The sequence below is a fragment of the Styela clava genome, chromosome 4 (genome assembly GCF_964204865.1).
Source record: "Styela clava chromosome 4, kaStyClav1.hap1.2, whole genome shotgun sequence".
NCBI lineage: Eukaryota > Metazoa > Chordata > Ascidiacea > Stolidobranchia > Styelidae > Styela > Styela clava.
Window position 1 is genome coordinate 18,908,588 of NC_135253.1, and position 27,779 is coordinate 18,936,366.

At 33.6% G+C, this 27,779-nt stretch overlaps 1 protein-coding gene across 2 annotated transcripts; it reads left to right on the forward strand.

The window, feature by feature from the left end:
* Window positions 1–2,329: 2,329 nt before the first annotated feature.
* On the forward strand, window positions 2,330–27,486 carry LOC120325961 (ubiquitin-associated and SH3 domain-containing protein B-like). 2 transcript variants are annotated; one of them, XM_078111680.1, is made up of 20 exons: window positions 2,330–2,346; window positions 3,665–3,788; window positions 4,102–4,216; window positions 7,006–7,199; window positions 7,497–7,550; window positions 8,118–8,194; window positions 9,290–9,399; window positions 11,267–11,468; window positions 16,761–16,933; window positions 18,004–18,104; window positions 18,584–18,697; window positions 20,130–20,256; window positions 20,732–20,974; window positions 21,941–22,079; window positions 22,564–22,673; window positions 23,015–23,120; window positions 23,736–23,807; window positions 24,459–24,629; window positions 25,003–25,109; window positions 25,579–27,486. In XM_078111680.1, exons 4-20 carry the CDS (start codon window positions 7,081–7,083, stop codon window positions 25,708–25,710), a joined length of 2,157 nt encoding a protein of 718 aa, XP_077967806.1. In that variant the 5' UTR covers window positions 2,330–2,346; window positions 3,665–3,788; window positions 4,102–4,216; window positions 7,006–7,080; the 3' UTR covers window positions 25,711–27,486. The 2 variants fall into 2 exon arrangements, with proteins under 2 accessions (XP_077967806.1, XP_039248084.2); XM_039392150.2 differs by lacking the exon at window positions 2,330–2,346 and having other exon boundaries at window positions 3,701–3,788; window positions 4,119–4,216.
* Window positions 27,487–27,779: the final 293 nt, after the last annotated feature.

Below are 27,779 nucleotides of genomic sequence, written 5' to 3' on the forward strand. Positions count from 1 at the left end.
TGCAATGAACATGTGTCAATAGCTGCGATTTCAAAATGAAACTCCCGTATACAGGATTACCCATTTGGTCTGCTCTGACTCAAACCAATGAATAAGTGTCAATAGCTGCGATGTCAAAATGAAACGCCCGTATACAGGATTACCCATATGGTCTGCTCTGACTCAAACCAATGAATAAGTAATGAGAATATTGCGGCAGTCAACAAAGAATGACAATAATGGTATAAAATAATGACATTTCCCTAATTCTTGGGCTATTTCTAACAAACTATATACAGTACAAGACCTTGAAGACGATCAGAATGGTTCCATATGGTTCAGAATATAATTTGTAGAGATTGTTACTGTTATTTTTGTTTGTTTTTATTTCTCACGTGGATACTCAAAATTGATATTTTCCAATAGTACCGGGTTCCCTCGAAAATAAGACCTACCCTGAATTTTAGAAATGATTTTAATATAAGCCCTCCCCCTAAAAAAAGCCCTGGTGTCATTTTTCGAAAAAAATTTAAATAAGACACGGTCTTTAATTTCGGGGAACACGGTATGTCTAAGAGGCTGCTATCAATTTCTAGATTGTTTGTATTAACTAAAAATATGCTTACTGTACCTATTTCATCTGTTCTGTCCTTTTCACATATCCTCTTAGAACACCCAAAGCAAGTAATAATATAGGCTACAACCAGCGACATGAAAAACGTCTAACTTTCTCAATTTGTATTGCAAGTTTTCTTTTTATACATTGCTATGCTTCTTATCCATCTATATACTTAAATAATCTACACCATCTCAGTAACCCTGCTAAAACATGCTACTTTACAACATACAATCAGTGAAAAAACAAAATTCTGCTTTGTATTAAAACTACAACACTGCAACACTATATATATATATATATATATATAAACCCATCTATTCACCATATTCACACTCTTCCAGTAATTTCACCTAAAACACACTACTTCACTAGCCTCGCTATTAAATCGTCATAGGAACAATAGCTAACGCCTATGCTAATATTGTAGAACAGTGTTCAATATGTTTACCGGCTGGTCCAGGGAACACATTACACATACTCTGCAAATAAACCTTAGCTTAACGCGAGCCAAATGAAATTGTGTAAAAGAAATATACTATTTAGGTGCGTTCAATCTGGGTCGCCACACAATAAACATTCGGGAATTTGCAGTCAGGCGCGTGATAAACGTATGCTTTATTTAATTAAGGTCCAAAGTGAAATTGGAAATGTCATGATTATTCAAAATTCCAAAGGGATATATATATATATAAGGTTCCATTATATTTGCACCCGTAATTTGAACCCACGAGAAATGCACCTGCATACTATTGCATTCGTGGATTTTTCTTACGGATATTTGAACTCATCCTAACCCATGGATTTTTGCACCCCCATACAGATTGAACCCACTGATATACCTGTGCAAATGTACGTGGGTGCAAATGAACGGTCACCATATATATATATATATAAGAATAGGATGCAATTTTCTGTCCGGTTTCTCGAAATTAAAATAGTCATAACACGCTATTTATCATTTAAGACGGGTACATAGTACATATGCCAAAGTGTACAATTTGAAGGTATGCTACATTGACCATATTATATATCACATAAAATAGCGCCGATACACACTTGTTGTTTACCTTGCATGGACTATCGTCTCAACGTACGGATCGCTGGATGATAAGCCTACATAGTCGCGCGTCAAAGCCAATGCAAAAACTGTTTCCGTACGTTATTTTCAACCATTAGATTCCAACAAACCAAGTTATATTTGAGTAAGTAAATAATACCTAACATACGTAGAATACAAAGCATATGTAGGTACGAAGATTCGTGAGACGGTGCTGTGCCGGTATTGACGGATTAAATAGCAACAAAATGAAAGAACAACATTCCGGCCTCATGGCCAGTTAGTTTATAAATGAAGCCAACAAGAAATAATTCGACTGGTTAAATTTAGAGAAAGAATAAATCTTTCTCATCTCACAAAATCAAAATGTTGCAATCGTGTGGATAAAACTCGCTTTCACGTGATACAGTACTAACAAGGTTGACCTGAAGTAACCTGTGATCGGGGCAACTGCTTAAACGTTTTTCGATCTATCACTGATTAGTGTTTCTTCAATTCATTATTAGATATCGTTAATTAATTTGTTATCGTTCGTTAGTTTACGCGGGAAGCTGAGATTGCGTTTGCATTCGCAGAAGTTGGACGAGTTCGTTCGTGTACAGGCTGTTATGAAACAGAGTTGCTTAATTTGCGTAGATTAGAGAGTTGCGTAGATTACAAATGAGCAAAGAGGGACAGGCGTTTAAAAAGAGTAAGTTGTCTTCATTATCTTTAACTTCTAGCTATTACATTCGGTAAGTTTAATGAAGCCTCGACTCAAATAGGAGTACAATCGGTCAAACACCCATGCTCCATTTTGGTTTCGCTCAACCTTGATAAAAGGCGACCAGTTTAATATATAATAGGCTTTAAATTTTGGTTGAAGCAATATAAATTTTGTGCAAATTTTTCTCGGCACCTCGCTATTGTTCATTGCTTTATATACCCCCTCCTAAAATACAGGTGATTTCGATGAACTTTTTTCAAAGGTATTTTAATTTAAATGTTCTGCATGATGATAAAACGCTAATACAACTCTATAATTCGCTACCCACCCCATATGTAAGCGCAATGATTAAAGCTATATCATCAATTACAAGTTACCTACAATTAAATATTAGCAGTTTATTCAGCATAATATGCTCTTGTATCATAGGCGCGATAGTTTCAAGTTTCTCGAACGTTTCACAGATACCAAAAACAATTCGCAACTTGACTGGGTGGGTCTAAGATCCGTTATGGAATTGTAGCTTCGCGATCTTATGTTAATTGGCCCATTAAATGTTTTGATGAAGACCGTTTATAATGATAGTATAGGTACGGTTTGACAAAAGAATATAAAGCGTGGGCCGGAAAAAGGTAGCAATTTTTACATTCTGAATGTAAAAAATGATAACATTTTTCGGCCTACACTGGACTTGAATGTTTGGGCGAATTCACGGCTGTTATTAAAATGACTGCCGATAAGAGAAGTAGATCAATTCTTCGATTGTCGGAAAATTTTGTAGAAATTGACTGTGCTTATAATAAAGCAAAGTTAATCTGCCGTTCATTGCCTATGTGAGCAGCCCAGTTTGCGAGTTAACATTAATTACACTGACATTATTCATTTTTTGTTTGTTGAGGTACCAATATACGCGAATTGTTGAGCAGAGCAGAGTAATAATGTTTTTAAATTTATTATCGCTCGCATCAATGGGTGAGTGACCTTTCATTGAAACAAAATAAGGCTGTTGGACAATAGTCTCTTAATATTAATTATATTTTAATCGGGCTGATTTTAATGAAATTGGGACCAAATTTACTTGAATATTCTGAGAATTTTATTTTATGCAAAAACAACTAAATCCAGTAATGAATAATTGTTTTCTGCTTTGACATTTATATTTGTATAACGGAACTCTTTATCATTAAGTAACGTACTCTGATGGGATGGTTTTTTTCTGTAAGTCATTGAATGATTTGTTAATTTATCCCGGGGTGTTTTATTGCGTGTTCAATATGCCTAAACAATCAGTTTCACAATATAGGGCACAAAACAAAGATAGAATAGAGATGAAGGACTTAATTTGGAAATCAACAGCGAGTATCAGATGTCTGTTAAACCTTTTGCCAAAGATCAGATAATTGGCGAAGAAGATGTTGCACAAGGAGGTGAGTTTTTTGTTATCATATTTGGCAATTGGGATTGCCCCAAATTAGTTGAAGTTTGCTATTTTAAATTTGCACGTTGGATTATTGCATTATAGTTGAATGCAACTAAATTTGCGCAACTGAAACAATGCAAGATGCCACATAATATGACGTAGTGTTGCAATATCCCACAACACGTTGGTTTGGCAGAGCAAAATCCATGGGTCACGGATGCGGTTGCAGATTTGTAAATAAATGGATTACTGGACGGGTATTGCCGAATAAAAGGTTCAAGTTCAAGCTCGTTTAATTTATACACCTATCCTATTCACAGAGTTTGCATTGATATAGGGACGGAAGTAGTTGAAGAAGGAAGACTTGCAGGATTGCAGAAGATATATATCAACAATTGACTGAAATTTGTGATCCATTTCAAATGCAATTTTTCGGTGTGATTTTATAACTATTCTGCCCGTGCTCAAGTTGAGCCCCGGGGGACGACTTCGTTAACGATCGTAGCGTCTTTAGTTACCCCGTTAACTTTGCGTACATTATGAGCACGGTCTTTTATTAGGTGTCTGCGACAAAGTGAACCACCTATATGTTCGAGACTGCTTATGAATTATCGAATGCAGCTAGAATAAGTAAACTAGAGGTGTAGGCAGCTAGTCCAGGATGATTTACTGAATTACGAGTCTGGGAGACCGAGGACAGTGATGGGATTTAAATTTTACCAACAGATTGGTTATCTTTCTTATCGAACTCGCTATAACTTCAGAAAAATGTGAGGCAGATATTTATTTTGATCATGCGAAAAACGAATGCGTGATATGTTTGTCACAATTTACAGAAACGAATATCGTCCTGTTGTGGTTGACTAGGGGTCGCGAAAGACTGAGTCATCTAGTCGGCGACACCGTGCAGCTGAGTTAAAGCAGCAAATATAGCAACAGAATAACTCTATATTGCACAGATTAAACAAAATCATGCAAAGAAAGAACAACACAAAATAAACTACAGAATAGTTGTGGAATTTGACACATTTAATTAATCATACAATGGAAAAACAGCAAAAAAATCGAAAATCCCCATGATGCCACATACACTATGAAATATTAAACATTTACTTGATTAAAAAAAATAAAAATTTGCCGATTATCGCGGCAATTCCAGAACCCCCTGTACTGGTTGAGTTCTGTTCCGCAATGCATGTTTTAAACTACTCGCACGACCAGTGTGCGACGCAGGTCTTTGAAAGTTTTTTTTTTGTCAGTGATTTTATAGACTAGAGCAGTGGTTCCCAGCCTCAGAAACTTTGTTGTTTCCCTGCCGTCTCAATCACTTTACCGAAGACTAAGTTGCATTGGTTTAATACCCCATTTTTTTCTTCCGTCGTTCGTCATATTGCGACGTCTTGTCGCCGAGTAATTACACACCGGGTCGAAACTCGCACGAATCGGAAACCTAAAAATTCACACGCTTGCTTTTTCTGTTCTTTTTCATGATTATTATATCCATCCAAATAAAGAGGTTATGCATATTTCTTTATTTAAACCCCAAAACAGTCAAGAACCGTATATTATTCCAAGTCCTCGCCTTGACATCCATTAACATATGAACTTGTTTCCACCCTGCAGGAGACCACGCGACACACAACAAAAGCATGGGCCGCAGGGTTTTGGGGACTCCCTTAGTATATGTAACAGGTTAGGGTTAGACCATAATTTTATTACGATTTTCCTTGTTTCAGTTCTATTATGAGTTCGGGGACTGTATGTGTTAGCCAGGTGAATATACCTCCTGCCTATAGGATTCAGTGCCTTTATACAATTTGATGTAAAATAGGCGAACAAAATTAGTCACCTCCATATTGGTACATACACTTCTGGAGTGCCTAATTTTGAGCCTGGTGCCAAGTTACCGACGACTTTGTTCCGTTCCACTCATTTCAATGTTTTGCCGTCCGCGAGTACATTTTATTTCATCAGTATATTTATAGGTATATTTAGGGTTTTGTTGGCTTTTCTGATTTTATTTTACGTTTTCCATTTATTTTTATCGTCTTTTATGCTGATTATGGAGTCGGAGTCAAAATAAGCTTATACTTATTATACTCTCCCCGACATAAATCCATTGATACGATGAGTTTCTTCAGCTCGTGCGGGGGCAAACGAGAGCAGAATTTTGTGACGCTAGTTTTCTTGTGTTTCTGTGTTTCAGGATTTTCATGAGATATGCTACCAAATACAGTGATTTGAGTTGGGTTGTGCGAGACTAACTTCTTATCTTTTCTCTATGCCTTTATGTTAGTGGAACTGTATGCGTATACTGCAAGGATACTATAGCTGGAATAAAAATGACTATTCAACCAATTAAAGAGTCCAGCTGCACACTAACACAAATGTATTTCTGTAACGTTTCGTCCGACCAGAGTCAGGACTTTCTCAAGACAAGCAGTTTACAACAATGGCAAGAAATAAATTTGAAATCTCAAAGCAATTATGATGTAACAATGCATAAACATTTGATTTGCATTTAGCCCTAGAAGTAATAATGGAAAAAAAATTAGGGCCACAAATATCAGTGAGGCCCATTTCAGATGTGTTTCCAGGATTCAAAAAATTATTATTGCATTTACAAAAATGATGAGTATTTTAAGGAGTCAAGGACTCAATTCACGGGAGAAATAGACTGTAGACTCATCTCAGAATTATTATTTAATAATAATTTTAACAATAACTTTTAAGCTAATTTTAATTTAAAATTGGTCCTCAACAAACTAAGCATTGATTTACGTTTAAATGTTGGTTTACTTCCTCATTGTTCTCTGAGTGCCCATATTCTTAATTACATTTAGTTACTCATCATTTTCGTGAATGCAATAATAATTTTTTGAATCGCATCTGGAATGAGCCTCACTAATTTTTCCATCATTATTTCTATGGCTAAAAGCAAATTAAATGTTTATGCATTGTTACGTCATACTTGATTTGAGATTTCCAAATTTATTTCTTACCATTGTTGTAAACTTCTTGGTCGGACGAAACGTTACAGAAATACATTTGTGTTAGTGTGCAGCTGGACTCTTTAATTGGATAAAATGCAGTGATGCTAGGATATTGTAGTATTCAGGATATTGAAGACATGTCGACATAATAACATAGATATATAACATATAACATAATAATTTCGGAGATCGGGCCACAGGACTAATCTAGGCTATTTCACCGAAATTCAGGATTTATTCAACACTCCATTGCCGCCATTGTGCTGTGAATGGGACGTGCAGACTTTAGGACAGTTAGACAGAATTATGGCATCAGCGGTGGACAGCGATGCTTTATTTTTGCAACAAAATGCAGCCGACACTTTACTGCGGGACAGTTCTAACTTGCAAGTACTACTCAACATGGGATTTCCAAAGCGCAGGGCGTAAGAAATTTCTCAGTTTCGATAATAGGAATAAAATTTAAATTTCAAAGTCCTGAAGTCACCTGACATATAATTTAGAACAATTTGTTAAAATTCTTTAACAAAAATATGAAAGCAAGAGACTGTATTGCACTGTTATTATATTCCAGTACATCTGTTTAGATTTTGTTGCAATTTAGGAAATAAAACGAAATCCTATAATGATTTCATGATTTACCGAAATGAACCAATGTTTGCGTTTAATTGGCAAGTATGAGGCCTCTTGTACAATTTCCTCATCCATGTTTTCTGTTTCAGATTGAAAGCGTTGGTCGCAACTGGAGGTGCTGGAGTACAAGTTGCATGTGATTGGTAGGTATTGATCATCTTGGTTTGTTAAATCAATTCAATCTAAATTTTTATTCAAAATTATACCACAAAGAGATTCAATTGTATCTTAGTTAAAATTGAATGAATTAATACAAAAAGAAACACATTTTTTACAATAAATATATGAAATCAATTACCTCTATTTAATGAATTGAATGAAGGAATTGAGATAAATTTTGATATACAACATATATTTTACGATTTTATAAAATATGGTATGATAATTTGCATACAAATATTAACATGTATATGAACAATATGTTTTTTCTACAACTTTGTTAAACTTATTTTCACAATATTTTTATGCATATTTAATTCTATTGAGATTGGCAATAATCTTCTCTGCAATTTATAAAAATTTTTGCTTTTAGTTTGCTTTTAGTACGTATATAGCGTACGTAAAGTTAAAAACCAGCTGATGTATTTTATGTAGTAATATCAAATTAATATGAATCACTGTTGCAATGTTTTTCATAGTTTTCACCACGTCCACAGCCATTATATAAAATTTTTCAAAGAATGTTTATTTTATTTATTCAATTATCACAGGATCTTTGCTCATGTTAATGATCCAACATTAGACCAAGATTTACCAAGAGAATATATTTTATATGCATGTCCAACAGGTGATTGTTCATTTTTGAAATATTATGTAGTATCATTAGACTTCATTTTGTTAGTTTTGTTTAAAAATGTGTCACTTTATTCGTCACGCATTTGACATCTGATGATCAGACAAAATAGACTAAATCAGCCAATATGTATAATTATTTTGTGTATTCATTAGGTTTTCTGTGTCATTTTCATTCTCACTGAAAAAACTGATCAGCTATGTTCATCAGTTAAATAAGCAGGCGGCATCATGTTATCAGCATTAAAAAATTCCCAAGGCATATTATTGGGCCTAAATTATAGTTGTTATTGTGAATTTATCTTTTCTCTGTAACTAATGAACCAATTGATTTTGAATATTTAGTACTTGTTATAGATTGAAGTGGTTTCTAGGAGTCGAGGAATTTTTATTTTACCTTCAAGTTTCATCCAAGTTCCATAGAACCCAATATTTCATTCTAAAACAGAAACACTTTTTTATTCCATCCGCCAATCTTTGAGGCTAAATGGAATCATATAAGGCCATACCTGCTGTAGTGGTTCAACAACATATACCGTATTTTAGCATTGCTTTCTTGTTTCCCACTGTGTTTATAGCTTCTTGTGAGTCATAAAAGCTCCCTATAAATTTACTGAATTATTCAACATGTTTTGTCTGGAGCACTTTCATTAAATTTAATGGCTTGTGACTGAGGAGGTGTTGATTTGTCAACATAAATTTAAATATTCATGGTGTACATACTAATATCAATTTGTTGAACAATTCTGCTATTGATCCATTGAAAATTAATTATCATTGACAGCTGTGTTGGATGATTATCTTGTACTTTTTCATACTGTATTTAAATCATCCTATAGAATTGAAGAAATTTGCAATTTTTAGAATCAAAATTTTATTATCCAATTTAGATTTCTATTGTGTACTATAATGTGGAAAATTCCTGGAATATCTACAGTATCTCAATGTATATTTCTCCTTTTAGTCAAACAAAGTCTATCTATATTATGTTCTGGATAATGTCAATTTAGAATTTAGTCATGATAAGGTTTTATAAAAAGTCAATAAATTGAACATTTCATGAATAGTTAGTCTGTATTTTTGTTTGCAGGACCACTAGGAGTGGTGCTTGACGATTTCTGGCAAAATTCTTTGATAAATTGTGGTCGTAACGGAGTACACAACTCATTTCCTCATGTGACGTTATGTGGATTTTTCAAGGTAGTCATTTTTTACAAACTTGAAAATATAGGGTGTCTATGAAGTCTTAAAATTTTTTAGAATTGCCAATTTATCAATATCGTTTATTGTTTTGGCCATCACAGATGTATTAAATGAAGTAAAAACAACAAACCTGGTTAAGATATATTGAGAACTGACATCATAACGAAATTGATATTGTGAAGGGACTTTATAGACACTCTGTATCATGTCAGAGTTGTGAAGTTTACAAATCGAATAAAAAATGCGAAATTTTGACAAAAATAGGTATCACAATATACAGAAGGTAATACAGCAGCAATAGTTTATTTAGTGATCATGGCCCATGAACATCTATTTGGAATTTTCACTGTAAACTCCAATCAAGGTTTTAACGACATGCACTGATGCTTCTTAGGTAGCCACAAGGTTCATAATAACCAAAACATATCCTGTTTGACGTATTGTACCTTATTTATCATGCCATAATGATAGGGTAATGAACCAATTCTCAAGATATTCATCTGTATGAATATTGTGAATTGGGGTCATTTTTCTCATGTCTGGTATGATATTTGTTTGGAATCATAGACTCCCTCCAACTTTTTAACTTTTCAACATATTTGAGCTTTAGTTCCTTGGCCTTTTCTCATGACATAATAAACGTGGTCTTGCAGAACTATTCATTATCAATTGCAAATAGGAGAAACGACTTACTGGTATGTAATTATCTATGTTGAAATCGTTTTTTTTTTCAAGTTGATTAATCTTTCAACAATGATCAATCTCAAAAGTATATTCCTGAATAGTAATTTAACAAATTCAGTAAAATTACCAAATTGTTTGTTCTGCGGGATTCTCACGCTTTCATCCTAATCAAAGCGCCACTGATACATGAAGAGATACTGGATGGCCTATTGAGTGTCTGGAATCTTTCTTGTTGCACATTGACATTTTTGTGGTACTTTTTTTAAATTGTAGGTTGAGAGTAGCATTATAGCACGTTCACTATGATATTAGTACCACGAAGGGTGTGGAATTATGAAATATTTTTTATAGTCAATGTGTATATCTTGCAATTTAGGAAAAACCTCTTTCCACAAAACCAAATAACCCCCAGGCATAGTTTTGCAATGAAGTCACTCCACGATATCAATGTGGCGGTTTGATCTTTTTGTAATAATATGATGAAATTGCTCAACTTATTATTTATTAAAGCACTTTCTCCCTGGTCATGTAACGCTATTATCTTGGGAGAAATCTTTTGGTCTTTTGTACTCTGCGGTTTTGTGATCCGTGCATAGATTGTAATCAAAGGTTATGTTTTACTCAATATTGCCGTAACATTTAACAAAATTGGAATATTTTGATTTATTAACAAAAATGTCAGTATTGTGGACAACATTTCATTTAAATTTTTTTTAGGGGTTCGCATCCTTGATATATTCAAATTGATCACTAATTTGTGGAAATGCAAAACATTTTATTCTGAAAGCGGGAAACAGTCATGAGAACCTAACATTTCTGATTAGAGACGATTAATAGTTTTACTTATTTATTAGAATACAAAAATTTACCACTCAGTTCAAATTTGAATCTTATTAAATAAATATGTAAATAACTTCCCTATTCAGTCAAATTGAAAAGAAACGTTTTCACCTTTATATTAGCAAATCAGTTTAGGTTACCAGTAATTTAATATTTCTAATCTTCAATTTAAATTTCCTAATTGTTGATACTGGACATTACCGGTGTATATCGGGTGTATTGAATTCGTTTGTAATGTATTCCAATTTTTAGTTTTTTTATTTTGTGCTCAATTAATACAGGGCAGTGACACCTGTTTTGTTTTTATTTCAATTCTTATTTTAATATCTATCCACTTCAGTGTAAAGATGAAAATGTTCACAAACTTCTCCAAGCCCTAGAAGAGGTTGCGAAACAATCAACAAAAGATTTGAAATTTTCTAAAGTTGGACTTGATTATTTTTCATCGTCTAATTACGTTGGACTTTTTCTTGAAGAAGCTGCTGCCGATTTTCTTCGAAAATTTTCTCAGGAATTTGCCAATAAAGCTGCTTCCGCCGCAGGTATGTGGTTTGCTATTCTCTTGCATTATGTATTTACTTTCATCTCTTATAAATGTTTTGTCCCACTTGTTCCATTTTTGTGCTTTTTTGCAACACTTGTTAAACTTTTCTACTGTTGTTTCACTTGTTCCACTTTTATGAGTTGAGGTAGATATCTATTTAAAAGTGGGATTCATGGTATTTTCTGGGTTGGGATAGATATATTACATTGGCAGAATGTTAGAGTGTACGAGGTGTGGCTAAAAAGAAACGAGACTGACGTCACAGATTGCGCAACACGATTAACCATTGGTAATCAACACTTTTACAGTGTGGTGTAATATGTGTTCTATGTGCCAAGGCTGTTGACTGAGGAGCAGAAAGCTCAACGATTAAATGTTGCCCAGTTGACATGCATTTTTCCAAGTTCGACACAAAATTTAATGTTAATTCATTGCTCAATCGTCATTCTGCAATTGAACCCCCTATCGCCAAAAAACTCAATCAGATCTCGCACGGCAATTTTTTTTTCAACAAGCAATTAATCACATTCACCTATGGCTCCTAAAGAGCAAAAATAATTGCGATATTGTGTCAAAAAAGCTGTTGAACAAGAACACATATTACACCACACTGTAAAAGTGTTGATTACCAATGGTTAATCGTGTTGCGCAATCTGTGACGTCAGTCTCGTTTCTTTTTAGCCACACCTCGTATGTGGTAAGGTGCTTGGTGATTTTCTTTTGTTTATTCTTTATGTATGGCTAAGTGGGTAGCATAGAGGATTAGAAACTTTTTAATTCTTTATGCACTTACTTTCCATGTCTCAGAAATTTCAGTCCCATTTTTGTCTTGCACACTTGTTCCGCTGTTCTCTTTTCTGAGTATATGATTTGTGATATATATGTGAGATTCATACAATTGTCAATTACGACACCACATTTTGACACCCATATTTACTTTCTGTAATGTAAATCATAACACAATGGAAAGAATATTTGATTTTTTCAACATTAAATTATGACGAGCACCTCTTGTAATAAATTTACACTTGATCCTGTGATATCTGAGTTTTTTTTTGTTGAAGCCTGCACGTATTTCTTTTTCAATATTAACAAGTTTTCATCAATTATATTAAATTTCCAATGTGATCAAATGGAGAGGTAATTCTTCAGAAATAGATTGTTATTATGTGATCAACCACTTGAAGAAATTTTGTTCAAAATTTATTTTTACCACCTCAGTGTAATAAATTTTGTAGGCTATGTGTTGAACCAAAACCTTATTTTATAGTCATATAATGATGTTTCTTGTGGTGTTCTTATTTGGAGAAGATGTGACACACTTATAAACAGTTAAAATTGTTGACTAACTTTCCCGCATACAAAGTCTGTTCAATTCATAGGAAGTATTGATAAACCAAATACTGTAAAATAAACTAAAAGAACTTTCAGTTTATTATTAAACATGTGACTAAGTTGCGTCATAGTTGTAACGTATGCATTCGCATTTGCAATAAATCACGGCATGACATTTCCTAATACCAATAATTTAGAAAGGTGTCACTTTTTGACATTCCATATTTGGAGAACTTATATCTTTGGTAGTTTTGCTGTTTCGTTTTGTGATTCACTATTCACAGAATTCAAACTTTGAGCTCATGTTATATGAAATAGTTTTTATCAAGTTGTATAAATTTTGCTTTAAATATTTCCAGATGAGTTATGTGACTGACCATTCCAAATAGGCTATTATATGATTGCGCAAAGTTTTGCATATAATTAATATTTCATTTCTATTTTGGTGCTGTTTACACGACTTTAAGTCAATCTCTATTTAATTTATTCGAATATGCCCTGTACAGTGGTTCTTTTATTCAACTTTTCAACTTTTATTCTCTTGTGGCCCATTTTAGCGTCAAAAAGAAATATTCGGCCTATAAAAATTTTTGAGCAAAATTATAAACGAGTGCTGATGGCCAAACCAACCTTGTATTTATTTTTAGCTTGTTAAGTTGACCTTGGTTTAAACTCAAGTTCAAATCTCCTCTCTTTTCAATTTGTAATAGATGACCTACCGTAACCCAATAAAAACTTACCATAGGTCAATTTCAAAATTCCACACCGAGAACACTGCTGTAGAATATAGGGCATAGATGTAGTCAGGTTAAAAGTTTAATTATTCAGCCAATGTCTCTTATATGGCTGCCTGAAAAACCACAACCACAAAGTTTTTAACAAGTAATACAAAAATTTCAACTCATTTGCCACTGAGTTCTGCTGCCATTGCATTCTTTGAATTGTCATGATCAATTATACAGGCTGGTAGTCATCATGAAACAGCATCTAAATATAGCAATTTTTCATTAAAAAACATGTGTAATGGCTTGTTATTTACTACCAAAAAGAAAAAAAAAATTGGATTTGCAGAGCATGAACCGATGCTGGACTGCGATGTTGAGTTGCAGACAGCATCAGTTCATGCTCGGCCAAAATTAAAACATTCTTTATTGCTTTGTTTTTATAAATATGCCTGATAGCAAGAAATAGCACAAATTTAGTGCGCTTGTTTTTCTTGAGATTCAAATATGATCTATTTCCTTATATACACCTGCAAATCTATTTAAAAACCCAATCAGTATAATCAAATGAATATAAATGAGAAACTAGCCTTTGATTAGGATGTGTCATTTTTGGCCCATACATGTATGTCTATAGTCTGTTTTTACATCAGATTTCGGAATTTATGTGTGACTCATTTCATGTTGTGACTAGCTTTAGTATATTATATTTTATTTCCCACTGCATTGCTTTCCTGTACCGATGATTATGCAACATGAATGGAGGTGTATGTTTGAATCATTCTTAATGCTCATAACGAAAAGGTGAAAGCGGATCCAAAATCATATTTATTTACAAAAAATTGTAATTTGAACATATTTTTGTGAACCAGTTATTATAAACTGTACTGAAATCAAAATTTGGTATCTTTATTTTTTTTAAATTGGGTATTATTTCGCGCCTTCGCTATGAACAAGGTTTTACACAAGAAACCACTATCAGCTAATAAAGTGCTTCCACACCAGTGGGTCAAGATGGGTCGCGAAGTATTTCCAAATATTACATACATTTTTCGATTAGATTGGGGAAATTGTGGCATTATCGTTACCGTAACAGTTATGGAACATTTAAAAATATGCGCCGTTCTTGAGATCAGACTCGATCTGATATAATATCCAATATACAAGATCAAGTTTTGCAGTAGATTGCATGGGCATACAATATTTCTTTTCTGGTATATCAACATGTCATTGTGGGTCCCACAAAAAAAATGTCAGTAAAAGTAGGTCACGAACTGAAAAAGGATGGAAGCACTGAGCTAATACTCATCAATTTAAAAGCAGTCCTGTTTTTCGGTCCAACATAGCCTAAACTGCAACACCAGCATATTCTGTTTCATTGTGCCTAACCGCTAGACAGGCATCTTATACACAATTTTTTGTACATTTGTATATTTTTCGGTTTAAAAATACAAGCAAATTGTATAGTGGAAACGTGGAATACTTGCTGAGTATGTAGCTTTTGTGTCTACTCTAGACAGTAGTTTGAATTCATCCAAAACATTTGCTTAATACCCGCTATCACAACACAATTGAAAGAAAATTTGAATTGTTCCATTCTCACACACTGGGGCAGGAATGTGCCATAAACTGACTATTGTACATCATCGTAGTTTGGCTTGTGTATTGTACTAGTTTTATTTGTATATTTTTATTATTTTATGTCTACTGTCCTACTATAATGCAGCAACTACTGGTTAATAAGGGTACATTTCACACAACTGTGTCTAAGACCCAGTAAGATCTTGAACGTGTATCCCATCTCTGTTATACTGTTTATATTATGATGCAGATACTGTTACATTTTTGTATATTTTGAGGCAGATAAACATACATACATACAAAGATTTACACCTTTCTTGCTTACTTAATCATTAGACAGACACAAGCAAAAAATTTATTGATTTAGCATAAATTGTAGATTGCCCTTGCTTCAAAAGCAAAAGTTGTTTTCTATGTTCATATTTGCAGTGACTCAAGTGTTTCCTATTTAAAATGAAACTAGATAATGAATACTATCACGAGAAATGTAAACTGTTTTGACAACCATATAAGGAATTAACGTTCCAACTATAATATTATTGTCATCAGTATGTACATGTTAAAAATGTTTTGAATTCCATATATATGATATGAAATATATTTTGACAATTGTACTAGCATGGCTCTTTAGTGCATTGGTGCCTTGTGTACGGCGCGCATACCAAATTCGGGCCCGTTGGGTTATTCAATCTGACCTGTCTGCTGCTGTCATAAATTTCTGATTTGAACCAATTCTGCATGCACTACATAGTTGTTGGTATTGAAATCTGTATGGTGCAATAGGCTTGTAAGAATATGATCGTAGTCTGTGTAGGGTATATTTTAGGTTGACAATTGCCACAACCAAACTGAAACCCGATTTTAATGTTTTAGCTAAAAAATAGCTCGAGGAATTTGTTGAGATTGCGATCAAATTTAGTTTTGGCAGGAGTCTTATTGTTTTCCACTTTTGCAACACTGTAAATAAAATTCTGTCATAAAATGTACCTTCTCCCGTCTCACTTACATGGCCCACCAGTCTAGGTGGGCAAAACGTTTGGCTCCTGATGCAAAAACCTAGCCCACCCCTGCACTAACATAATTAGGTTCAGTGTTCAGAACACAAATAATAGAGGCAATTTGGTAGTGGACATTTGGAGTAGATGTTGGTGGACTGCTTGCCTTGATGGCTCTTATTACCATTGTGATGTGTTACTGTTTATTAATCATTGAAACATTTATAATATCTAATGTTGGATAAGTTAGCTGTTCATTTTCTGATGACTTACTTTTCTTCGTATGCATAGTGATGATTCAATTAGCTATCCATTCAAGGAAATATCATAAGATTGCTCAACCATATGGTGAACCATGGTTTATCGTCTGATTACCAGTCCATGTCGAGTATGGGACCAGTTACCAAGTTATTAATTTGAGATGCATGGACTTGGATTGGGGAGAAAGTCGAAACCTCACAGCGGTTACATGAACCATCCTTGTGGCTGTAAGAAGCAATCTTCTCACACACAATTATCTCTGAGAGGATTCAAACCTGCGAACTCTTACAGGGTAATTGGTGGTTTTGGCAAGTTTAATACCAACTCTTAGCATGATACACCAACTGTAGAGCCCGAAAAAAAAACATTAAAAATACTTTTATTAATATTTTACAGATACAATCGTTGAGCCGCACAGTAACAAACAATTGCATTTAACACTTGCATATAAATTCATTCCCAACCAACTTCAAGGACTTGAAACTCTTGCAAAGAAACTTGATTTGAACAAACCTAGCCATTGGGAACTCAGATTATATTCTAAAGAATCAAGGTTTCCTAATTGTGAGGTGAGACTTGTTTTTTCTTTTCATAACTGTAGATATTTACAGTAGATGCGATAGTAACTAGTTTCAAGCACTACTGCAATCTATTCTATCCACCCCACAATATCCATATGCTGTTGTAAATGCATACTCTGTGTAGCTTTTAATATACCGGATTTTGGATTGGGTGTAATTATCATTTATCATGGTAAGGTGAAAATGGATAAGACAGCTTGTTAATCATTAGCAAACTATGGCGTTTCCCCCAGATACCTGTCCGTGTTAGGTGCGATGATAATTAGCTAGTTATTTTTATTTGGAAAAGAAGTCGATACCAATTAGTTATTATGTGAACCAACATATCATGTCGAGAAGGCAAACAATCGCACATTATTATTACACATGGAATTCAAACCTGCTGACATGTACAACAGCAAGCTTGAACTATAGCTTTCATGCGCAAACCATAAATATCAAATGTTTGAAATTTTTCAGTCTGGCCCATGCCCACATATTATTGTAAAGTACAAGTAAATAATTCTTGTTTTGTTTGCATTTGTAACTTTTATGTACCTTGATACATGCTGATGATTGCTTGCTATTCTTCCATCCATACTCATTTAAATTTCAATGAGACCTCCTAATTAACCTTATATTAGGCAAACTGGGGCTCCCGAAGTATGCGAACCAAGATGGCGGACATCGGAATGTAATATGTGTACTAGGTTAGGGTTAGGCCATAATTTTAGGTATAAATACTACGGGAGGCTCTTGGCTAGTCTTCGAACTGATAATAAGACTAAAATAGGGAAAATTGAAAAAAAATTATCGCCTAACCCTAACCTGTTACCCATGTTACGTTCCGATGTCCGCCATCTTGGTTCGCATACTTCGGGAGCCCCGGCAAACTTGTACATTCAAAAATTGAAAATTATAATCACGAAACGATCACTGAGTGTGCTGCAAATTTATGTATTTGATAAATTTTATACAAAGGAATTCTTTCAATTTAATTGCTACTTCAATAATTCTCACTCAACTCAATGGCCATTGAATTATTTGTAATGTAACAAGAAAAAAAACTTTGTTTTTAGACACTCCGGGTTCTTTATCCTTTTTCACCTTCCTCTGAGAATCAACTCCAGTTAATAAATGGAGATTGTGTTTTCCTCAATGCCGATGCACAGATCTCAAAGTGAGTTTGTTTTTGAGTTTAAAAGAACTGGTATTAACCATGAATTTCGGTTCTGAATTTAGTAAGAGAATTCGTTATTTCCTAATATATGTAGGTCATGTAGGCCTGTCTTCATAGCGGTTCTTAAAATGCTCAAATGTATGAATACTGAGGTGTTGGTTGACTAGTATTATGGCTTCAGCCATGCTAGCAACATCTACTGCTGTTCAAACAATTGGAATGAATGTCAAAGAATTGCGGCAAATTTTTTCAAGGTGTTCTTGTGAATTATAAATAGACCACAAAAGTTCGGGTGAAATTCGAGTTTCATGAGACCCAGAGAAAATTTGAAAAGAAAAGGAGATAATCACGCAATCGCAACTTTAGGTAACGAAATTTGATTGGTATTTCGTATTTTAGTTGCGGAGAAATATGATTTTTCACATCTCAAACAACTATAATATATTGATCCAAATTGAATATTCTTTTTCAATAAACAGAAAATGTATGGATGGATATTTCTATGGCACGTCATGGATGACTGGATGCAGTGGAATGTTTCCGGCAACACACGTTGAAAAAACAACAGATACCGAGACATGGACAACTCATAAGTATGATCATAATGAAATTTTCCCATAAATAAAGCATTTTCGTTACATTCAGACTGCAATTTTTTTCAAGTTTTTATTTGATTCTTTTTTTCCCCTTTCCCTTTGAATATGGCTGTTAGTGTTACTAGCAAACTGTATCATACTGACAATATGGAAGCTACTGTTTTCGGATGGGACTAGAATTATTTTAGTTCAGCATTGCCATCCAAGTCCCTATACCCTGGGTAGGCTGGTATGCATAAGATTTGAACTGCGATGCTGACACAGCTGAGTCTACCGCTCTATTAAACACCACTAGCCCAAACCTTCTCTGATGATGTATGTTAGCTCATTGTTCATAAAACAAACCAAGTTTCAATTTTATTTTGACAATTAGGATCTTTTGAAACACTTGTAATTCAAACTGATAAATTTTAGTAAGGCCTATACTTCATTTTGGCATTCACGTCCTCAACAAAACTGTGTGGGTTATTGTAATGGATAGTGCGTGCTTCGATATCTTCACCTTTCTCATCATTGTACAAAATGCTACAGGGTGATTTAACATGATGTAGTTTTACTATTTGAATTGGAATGAATTTAAATGTGTTGGTTTTGTTTGAAATAATTGTTTCAGAAGTTAAATATTTTCCTAGCCAGGAAAGTTTTTTTTGTAAACTATCGAAAATAAAAATAAATTGTTCTTAGCACAACTATTCATTCCTATTTAATGCAATGTACAAAATATATATTTATCTTTCTAAATATTATCCATCATTGCCGTGATGCATATTCAGCTATCTCTGGTTTTTATCTTCGCTTCTTGCCCTGTTTCCTGTTCTCCATGAATTATCCATTATCAGTAATGATTACTTGACATATTTTTATTTGACTTGGATTTTATTTTTTGACATTGAATAAATTCTATAGTGTCTCATAAAACAGTTTCATTGTTTTGAAGTGAAAGAATTCCTATGTTAAGAAACAAACAGAAAACTCATTTGTCCCATTGAGTAAAAGATAAACTCGAATAGATTTCTATCTCCATACATTCTAAAATAATAAATTTGAATATGCAGCCATTACAGTGTATATTACGACATTTTTAACTGGGAAAATGTGCAGGGACCATTGCAAATTAATGAAAATTAAATTTTAGAGTTTGGATAGGCATTGTTATGTTTGCATTTGGATTTCTACAGCACCATGACATATCAAATGCTTATCTTGATAAAATTCCAATTGAAAATATTTTAAATTCTTCCTATTTACCATAGCAATTATTATTAATTTCGAATTTTTCCAAATATTCAATTTGTTTTGTACATCCTTGTCATATGAAACACAAAATGTGTCCAAAATCGGACTGTTTTTCGGGTGGATCTTTCCTGTTTTCATTTGTTGATTATTTTGAGGTGATAGTGCCCCTAATATAATTTTCATCAATATTCAGGGTTGTTTCTATCCTCCATCACAACCAGTCATTATCAGACCCAAGAACAATACAACGAAGATACTCTCGAGGCGCTGATGAGTTCCATAGTACCGGGTATAATTCATCACAATCTCTGCTGCAAACAGTAAGTGAATTTTATAAAAAAAGTCTTTGTATGTCAAATTTCTCAAATTTTTGTCTGGTATTAAAAAAATGAGCAGCATCTGAATTACAAGTTTTTCAAAATTTTTTGCTATGTATTTATTTGAAATTTGTTTAGACTTTTTCAATCGAATTTTCGAAATTTTTAACTTGGAGGGGACTAATAGCTATGAATATTAGCCCTCGTAACTTTGCTAAAAGCCTAAAACTTGAAATATTTATGCATTTTCCTACTTATCTAAATTTTTAACTAACTCCATGTTAATACCTATCATTGGGTAGGATTGCTAAATTTTGAGTCATAAGCGATCTGATATGAACGTCGATAACAATAATCACAAGACTTAACACAATTGGTGCTTGTTATGTTGTCAAAGGATTTAGTTAATTTTAACTATAGTTTGACAGAACAGGGGCTAGGATTGGAAAAGGCTTGATAAATCTATTTCTTTTTACAGCAAATTCCATCTGTTCCAGAGATACCACCTCCTGTTCCCCCATCTGTCATCACAAATGATGCAAAAGCGAAGTTATTATCACCCCACACAAACTCTCAAAGCCCTGCGTCAAAGGAGAATCATTTTCAACCTTCCCCAGTTCTGCCTCCCAGGTCCCCAATGTCCAATCACGTTGCTCAAGCCACTGCTGTGAATGGTGAGGCTCCGCCCTCTCTTCCTCCAAGAGAAGAAGTTTATACACAGGTATCTTATTTATACTTTAGCACAGTGTTTCAAAAATCTTATTAGGGCATTTTATGGGCATCAAAGACCATTTCGAGTGCATTGCGAAATACCAATCCATCTCTGTAAAAAATATTTTTTATCTGCAGTACAAAACTGGCCCAAAAATCATAAAATCTGTTTCATTGTTGTTACTCACCAACTTTTTTTTAGTTCTTCCTTGTAACGTAACAATAACTATTTAATAATAATCACAAGATATGATCGCCTAATTGTTCAAAAGTCTTAGTATGAGTTTTTGACTAAGCGTAAGGTCGATTGTGCTGTGCTGACTCGATATTATAAAATTTTAAATATTCCTTTTAATTTATTGTCATTAAAGTCAAATTTTCAAACCAACATACTGTGATATGTATTACAGAAAGTCGATGTGTCATGAGTTTAAAAAGCTTGGAAACCGCTGATTTTGTGGATATTTTATACATGAGCACTCAACAATATTATTTGCATTTCTCTGTTCCTGCCTTTCAAATATCTATTTTAGTTTGATATGCTTGACTGAGCATTTGAAATGCACTTTCGATCATAGCACTGTTTATTCTGCATAGGAATCGAAAATGCGATTAAGCACTTATATAAGTCTGTGCCTTCAAGGTTATGCATATGTGATGAGTGACTTGGTAATTATTTTTATGCCCAACATGTCACCAGACGATTAGTATGCCTTATAGGCTTTCCTCTCCCAAGAAATTAAATTTCTGGAAACCAAATCGGGAATGTAAATTCCTGCATAATGAAGTTGTATAATTGTCTTTCTGCTTTGTCCTATCAGTTTAAAATAAGGAGGTATATTTGTGTACAATCCAGCTATAACAGGTAATCTCATGTGAAATGTCATAGATGCTAACATATGAATATAGTGCCTTTTATGAAAATTCTCGTCCACTCAATTGAAACTAGAATTAGAATTTTTATATTTTTATCCAGGTTCAAAAACCTAAAGGCCAAGTTTCAATTGTTCCGAAAGATATTCAAATGGCCAGAAGGATTTATGTATTCCGACACGCTGAAAGAGTTGATATTACTTTTGGAAAAGGATGGATTCAGTTATCTTTTGATGATAAAGGTATTGTTGAAATAGATTCAAAATAAAAAATTGAGAGGGCTATGTGTAAATTTTCTCATATAAGGCAAAAGGTTCATAGTAGTTTGTGTTATTAAACCTTGAGACATTTCAAAGCAGCTCGTCCCTAAAGATGGGAACTTCAATAAAATAATTGTAACATAAATGTTTGTTAACAATCTCTACAGTAGTAACTGAATGGGAACTTGTGGAATTATGGGAACTTGTAGATCATCTAGTGAACACTTTATGATCGACTTTTTTGCATTGATTCAGATTCATGAATAATATAAATTAGTAGACTGAGTTGATGAAACCATAATTATAGTATTGACAACATATATGGCATTCATGTTATTTTTCTAATTTCAGGGTAAATCTGTTGGAGTGCTCAAACTTTCATCAGTATATCTGTATTGTAATGTAGAATCCTTTTTTATTCTCAATTATTTATGATTTGGATCTGACTTTTCCTTTTTATCCTCAGGAAACTACCATCGGAAAAACATCAACATGCCTCAAAAAATCCCTAAAAGGCCAGGTGGCCCTAAAGATTTTCATAGAGATACACCGTTAACTGAAATGGGTCTCCATCAGGTTGGTTGCATTTGTTTCTTTTTTATGTGTTTTTCAAAATCAAATTCAAAAATAATTGTTCACTCAGTTTTGTCAGCTGGTTTTAGCCTGGTGTTGATTATGCTCTCTTCATAGGTTAGAAATCTCATGGTTCAGTTCAACGCCATGCCTCTAATCAAAGATGACCATTGCCGATCTGGAGAGATAACAGACGATCCTAACATAGCAGCTACTTTCTTGCTGGAACCTGTTATAATAATATTTCACTAGATTGTCCCAAAATTGGTTTCATTATCCACGAACATGATTCAAGTCTTGGAGATATATGGAACTTGTACTTAATGTTTATTTCTGCATTCCAGGCTTTCCTGACCGGTCAAGCCTTGAAGCAGATTGGTGCATCTGTTTCTAATGTTTATGTCAGTCCTTCATTGAGATGTATTGAAACTGCTAAAGGAATATTAAAAGGTAAATTGGCTCAATTCTTTTACAGTTTAATTTGAGACCTGATTTTCGTGTGCTGTAAGTCGTTGTTATTTTCGAATCGAATCTTGAATACCTAGGAATATGTAATTGTAGGCGACTTTTTATTTTAATAGGCCTCTCAACATTAATTCCAACACTCACTGAGTGTTCACACAAATTAAAAAACATGTCTTAACAATAACTCACTAGGACGAAAAGATCCATATGTCAGGATTGCATATTACAAATATGGCTTAAATAAAATTAAATTGGGTAATTCACCTCAATACAAATATTCGATTCTAAATGCCCAGCCCTACACGTAACTCTTTTGTATGTTCCAAAGACCCAGGTTCTGCTTTTTAGGTCACTCTAAATGTTAACAGCTCAGGTTAAAAACCTCACCTAACCCAAGAGGTAATAAATTTAGTAGGCAATGCGGAATCAAAAATATTTCGGTCACTGCAAAAATGGAAGCTTGTACTGAGCCTTGTTCGAAGTAAGGGTGTGAAAATGGCCCTATGAAAAAATCCCATATTGATATCATTGTTGAAGCAAATTATCCGTCAATTCTCGTCATTAAATTGCTTACCGTATATCAAATGATTTTGTTTCCAGGCATGGAACTAGAACGTCGATTACCTCTCAGGATTGAACTTGGACTTTTTGAATGGATGAGATGGAGCCCTGGTATGTTAATTTAGAATGAAATTTGATAGAGAATATAGGGTACTCCAGATGTATGTGAACTAAGATGACGGGCACCTAGTATGTGTATCAGGTTAGGGTTAAGCCTTATTATTTTCCAATTTTCCTTATTTAGGTTCTATTACGAATTTTGGGGACTAGCCAAGTGACTCCTCGTAGTATTTGTACCTGAAATTATGGCCTAACCCTAACCTGGTACACATATTATGTGCAGGTGTTCGCCATCTTGGCTTACATACTTCGAGAGTACTGAATATAGATCTAATTAAATAAAAAACGCTGATTTATTGTGTGTGATTCAAGAGTCTTGCTGCAGACTAACACAAATGTCTTTCAGTAACGTTTGTGAGTCAGTGAGACTTCCTCAAACAAGCAGTTTACAACAATCAATTTTGTTGCGTAGTTAACCTTCCTTACATTGAGAAGTGTGCGTGGTGGCCTGGTTCATAGTTACTAAAATGTTAAACTTAGCTATATTGACACCTTGGGTTGAAAATCTCGGATTCAAGTCCCATGACCACACCTCACCCAGGATATAGGAAAATGCGTGCGCGATTATGGTTCCTATGAAATTGGGTGTTCTTCACCTACAAGTAGTTGCCATGTTTTAAAAAATGTTTCATTTTTATTTAGGTGGATTACCTAAATTCCTTGATCATTCTGCATTGTTGGAATATGGCATAAACGTCGATCAGGCTTATAAATGTAAATATCTCCCACAAGATATGCAACAGAATGAAAAATGTAACGAATATTTTAAGCGATGTCATAAACTTATCAGCAGTATATTAAAAGAAACATCAGGTAACATTTGATACTGTGATAGATTGATTTCTAACCTCAATTTCTAAGTAATTTAACTAACAACTTTCGACTATTTAGTTTTGCCAAAATTGCAAATCTGATGTTCTTCTTTGCCCTATGATCGAGCATTCTTCATCTTAACTTTTCTTTTGGAAATTTTTGTATTTTTTCTGGTCTGCAAGTTTTAGCTCATCTATGCTGAAATTATAGATTGAGGACTCCCAAACATACTTTTTTATAAAACTAAAAAATTTTGGATTTTTGTTTTTTAATTTTTGAAAATTGCTATACGGATATTTATATAATTAGATTAATACGTCTAAATAGTGTAAGCTTTGTCACATTATCATCACTATTTTTTTATTTTTACCAGGTGATATATTAATATGTGGGCATGCTGGATCATTAGATGGTTTATCTCGTGAATTGCAAGGTTTAAGTCCTCGACCAATGACTGATTTTGTTGGAATTGTAACCAAGGTGAGTCAGTTGCTAGGCGATATAATTTTCATAAATCCAACCTTATTTTAAATTTTGGAACTTGTTACAGTGGTCATTCCAAGATACAGTAATTCGCACCTTGCATTGAGCAATTTTGTGATGTGAAAATACAACCCAAATTTTTATTTAAAAAAAATGAAAGTTTGTGTTGCGCGAACACAATACCCTAAATGGCATGGAACATACCTGCTTAGTTGAAAATTGAGTAGCTTTGATTTGAACTAAACGCGTGTTTTAAGAATTTCTATCTGAGTCATCCAATTCTTTTTTATTACATTAAAATTTCATGTCACATTTTCGTTTGGTGTTATTTAAGCAGAAACATTCAAATCCCATTAGTTTCAATTTCATTTTAATATTTCCTCATTCATAACAGTTCAATCAAATTAAATCATCATATTTCATGTGAAAATACGCTAATCTCACACAAATATATCAACTCTTTCAGATCCCATACTGTGGTTCTGTCGTATTAGAAGAAATTTCATCAGCTGCTATATGGGAGTTAATTGAGCCCCCATATCCCTCTCTCACTCATGCACCCAACCCAAGGTTTGATTGGAAAATGATGGTCAATTGATCATACGGTATATATATGCATTGTAATAACATTTAAATATGATGTTATTTGTGCCTAGAAAGAGATTATAAACGCAAAGGAAAGTGCGTGTAAAAGTCAAACGCCATGTTAAACCATTGATACTAAACTTGCCTTGTTAGAATTCTTATCCAGTTCGTATCAGGTATTGTAAGTTGTAGTATGGAGCATTAACATAATTATCAAATTCGACGCTCCAAAAGTATGTGTACCAATATGGGGATAACTAATTTTGTTTGCCATTTTTACATCAAGTTGTGTAAAGGACTGGAACCTGTGGGCAGGGGGTATATACACTTGGCTAACACAGACAGTCCTGTCCTTGTAATAGAACCAAAACAAGGAAAATCGGAATAAAATTATGGCCCAACCCTAACCTTGTACACATACTATGGGAGTACCTCAAATTCTACTAGTCTTAGGCAGGTTATTATCTGGAACTGGTCATATTGGACAACAAATTCAGAAGAATAAAATCTTTCTGCTTCAAGAGAAAAAAATCAACCAACCTTAGCAATATTGCCCTGCGGTTGTTCTATGAACAAGGTCGTATAAACATTATGTGATGAGTGTTTTTCAAACAAGAAAAAATATTTTAATTAATTCTATTTTGCTTATTTTGTTTCTCTTCCATTTTTGAGCTATTGTTTATTTTTATCAATTTCGCCAAATTGTTTGAAATACACAATTTATATGCAGTATATATATTCGCGAAACCAATCAAGAAAACCTTTTTTTATTTATTCTATGTATTATCTTAATCCATGACAGTTTCTCGTGGAAATTACTGAACTGATGTCTTGTTTCTGATCATTAGAAACTCAATGCAGTTCGTTTTTCTTAAGAGTGTATGTCAATACTTACTGTTCAAAATTTTGAAATTGACTAAAACAGTCTGGAAAACTTTGACTCAAATTTCAAATTATACCCCTTACTTCAGGTTGTAAAAACTCCAGCTCCGAGGTCTTAGAAAATCAAATTTCAATAACAGATATTTTGACATATTTGAGCCCTATTTAATCAAAATATTAAGCTTGCTTAAAATTATCGTTTTTTGAGTCTCAGTCATAAGTTCGGACCATTGCAAGTCGGCAATTTTCACTTCCAGAATTTCAACTCGACTTTGTGAAGTTTGAAAACATGCTAAATTCAGACTCAGCCCTGGTTGAAAGCGTTTATAAATTGACCAGTTGGTTAACGGTATATATGGGTTCGAATACGTTCCTGTGCTAGTATGTCATCTTTTAAATTGTTGCCAATTTTGTAGAAAATAGTCTGATTGAAACAAGTCGGTATTGGTAGAAATGCAGGAAGGTTTAGATAGTGACTTGGGGTGATTTAATTTTTTGCTCAACTTAAAAACTTAAATGGAAGTTCATTTGTTAATGTTGTGAGACTTAAATTGCTCAAATTGATAGTTTTTTAAATGAATTTGTTCTAAATTATTCCTTGAATGTCAAATATATTTAAAATAATAGTTCATATTGGTTGAAATTTTAAACATCATTGGCTATAACAAAAATACTAAAATACCTTAAGAGATTTGGGAAGAATTATAAATATAAATCCAATTAAATTATGTTGTCTGGAATGAATTATAACATTTAAAATATGGTGAATTCTTTTTTTGTTATGTACTGCTCAGATTGAATTACATCCTATTATATTTCACTGTAAATTACCATGAAACTATTTAATATTATTATTTTATTATATAAAATATCCAAGTTCATGAGATAAATGGATGATATAACAAGACATCTTGAAGGTGTTATTGATTTAAGGCAGGATATCAACATGACAGGATAATGCTGTGTGAGCAAAGTTACCAATTGCAAACTATAGTTTGACATGGAACACGAGTTTAGTAGAAAGTTATCAGATGTCGTTTATATCAGGATTTCCCTAACTTGGGTCCACGAACCATTGGGGGTCAGCAACAATATGAAAAGAGTCGGATCGATCTTTAACGATTGATTTCAATCAAAAAGCCACTGCATCTTTTTGGTTGAGCGTTGAGGACGAATACCGGTATACATTGCTGTCAGAAA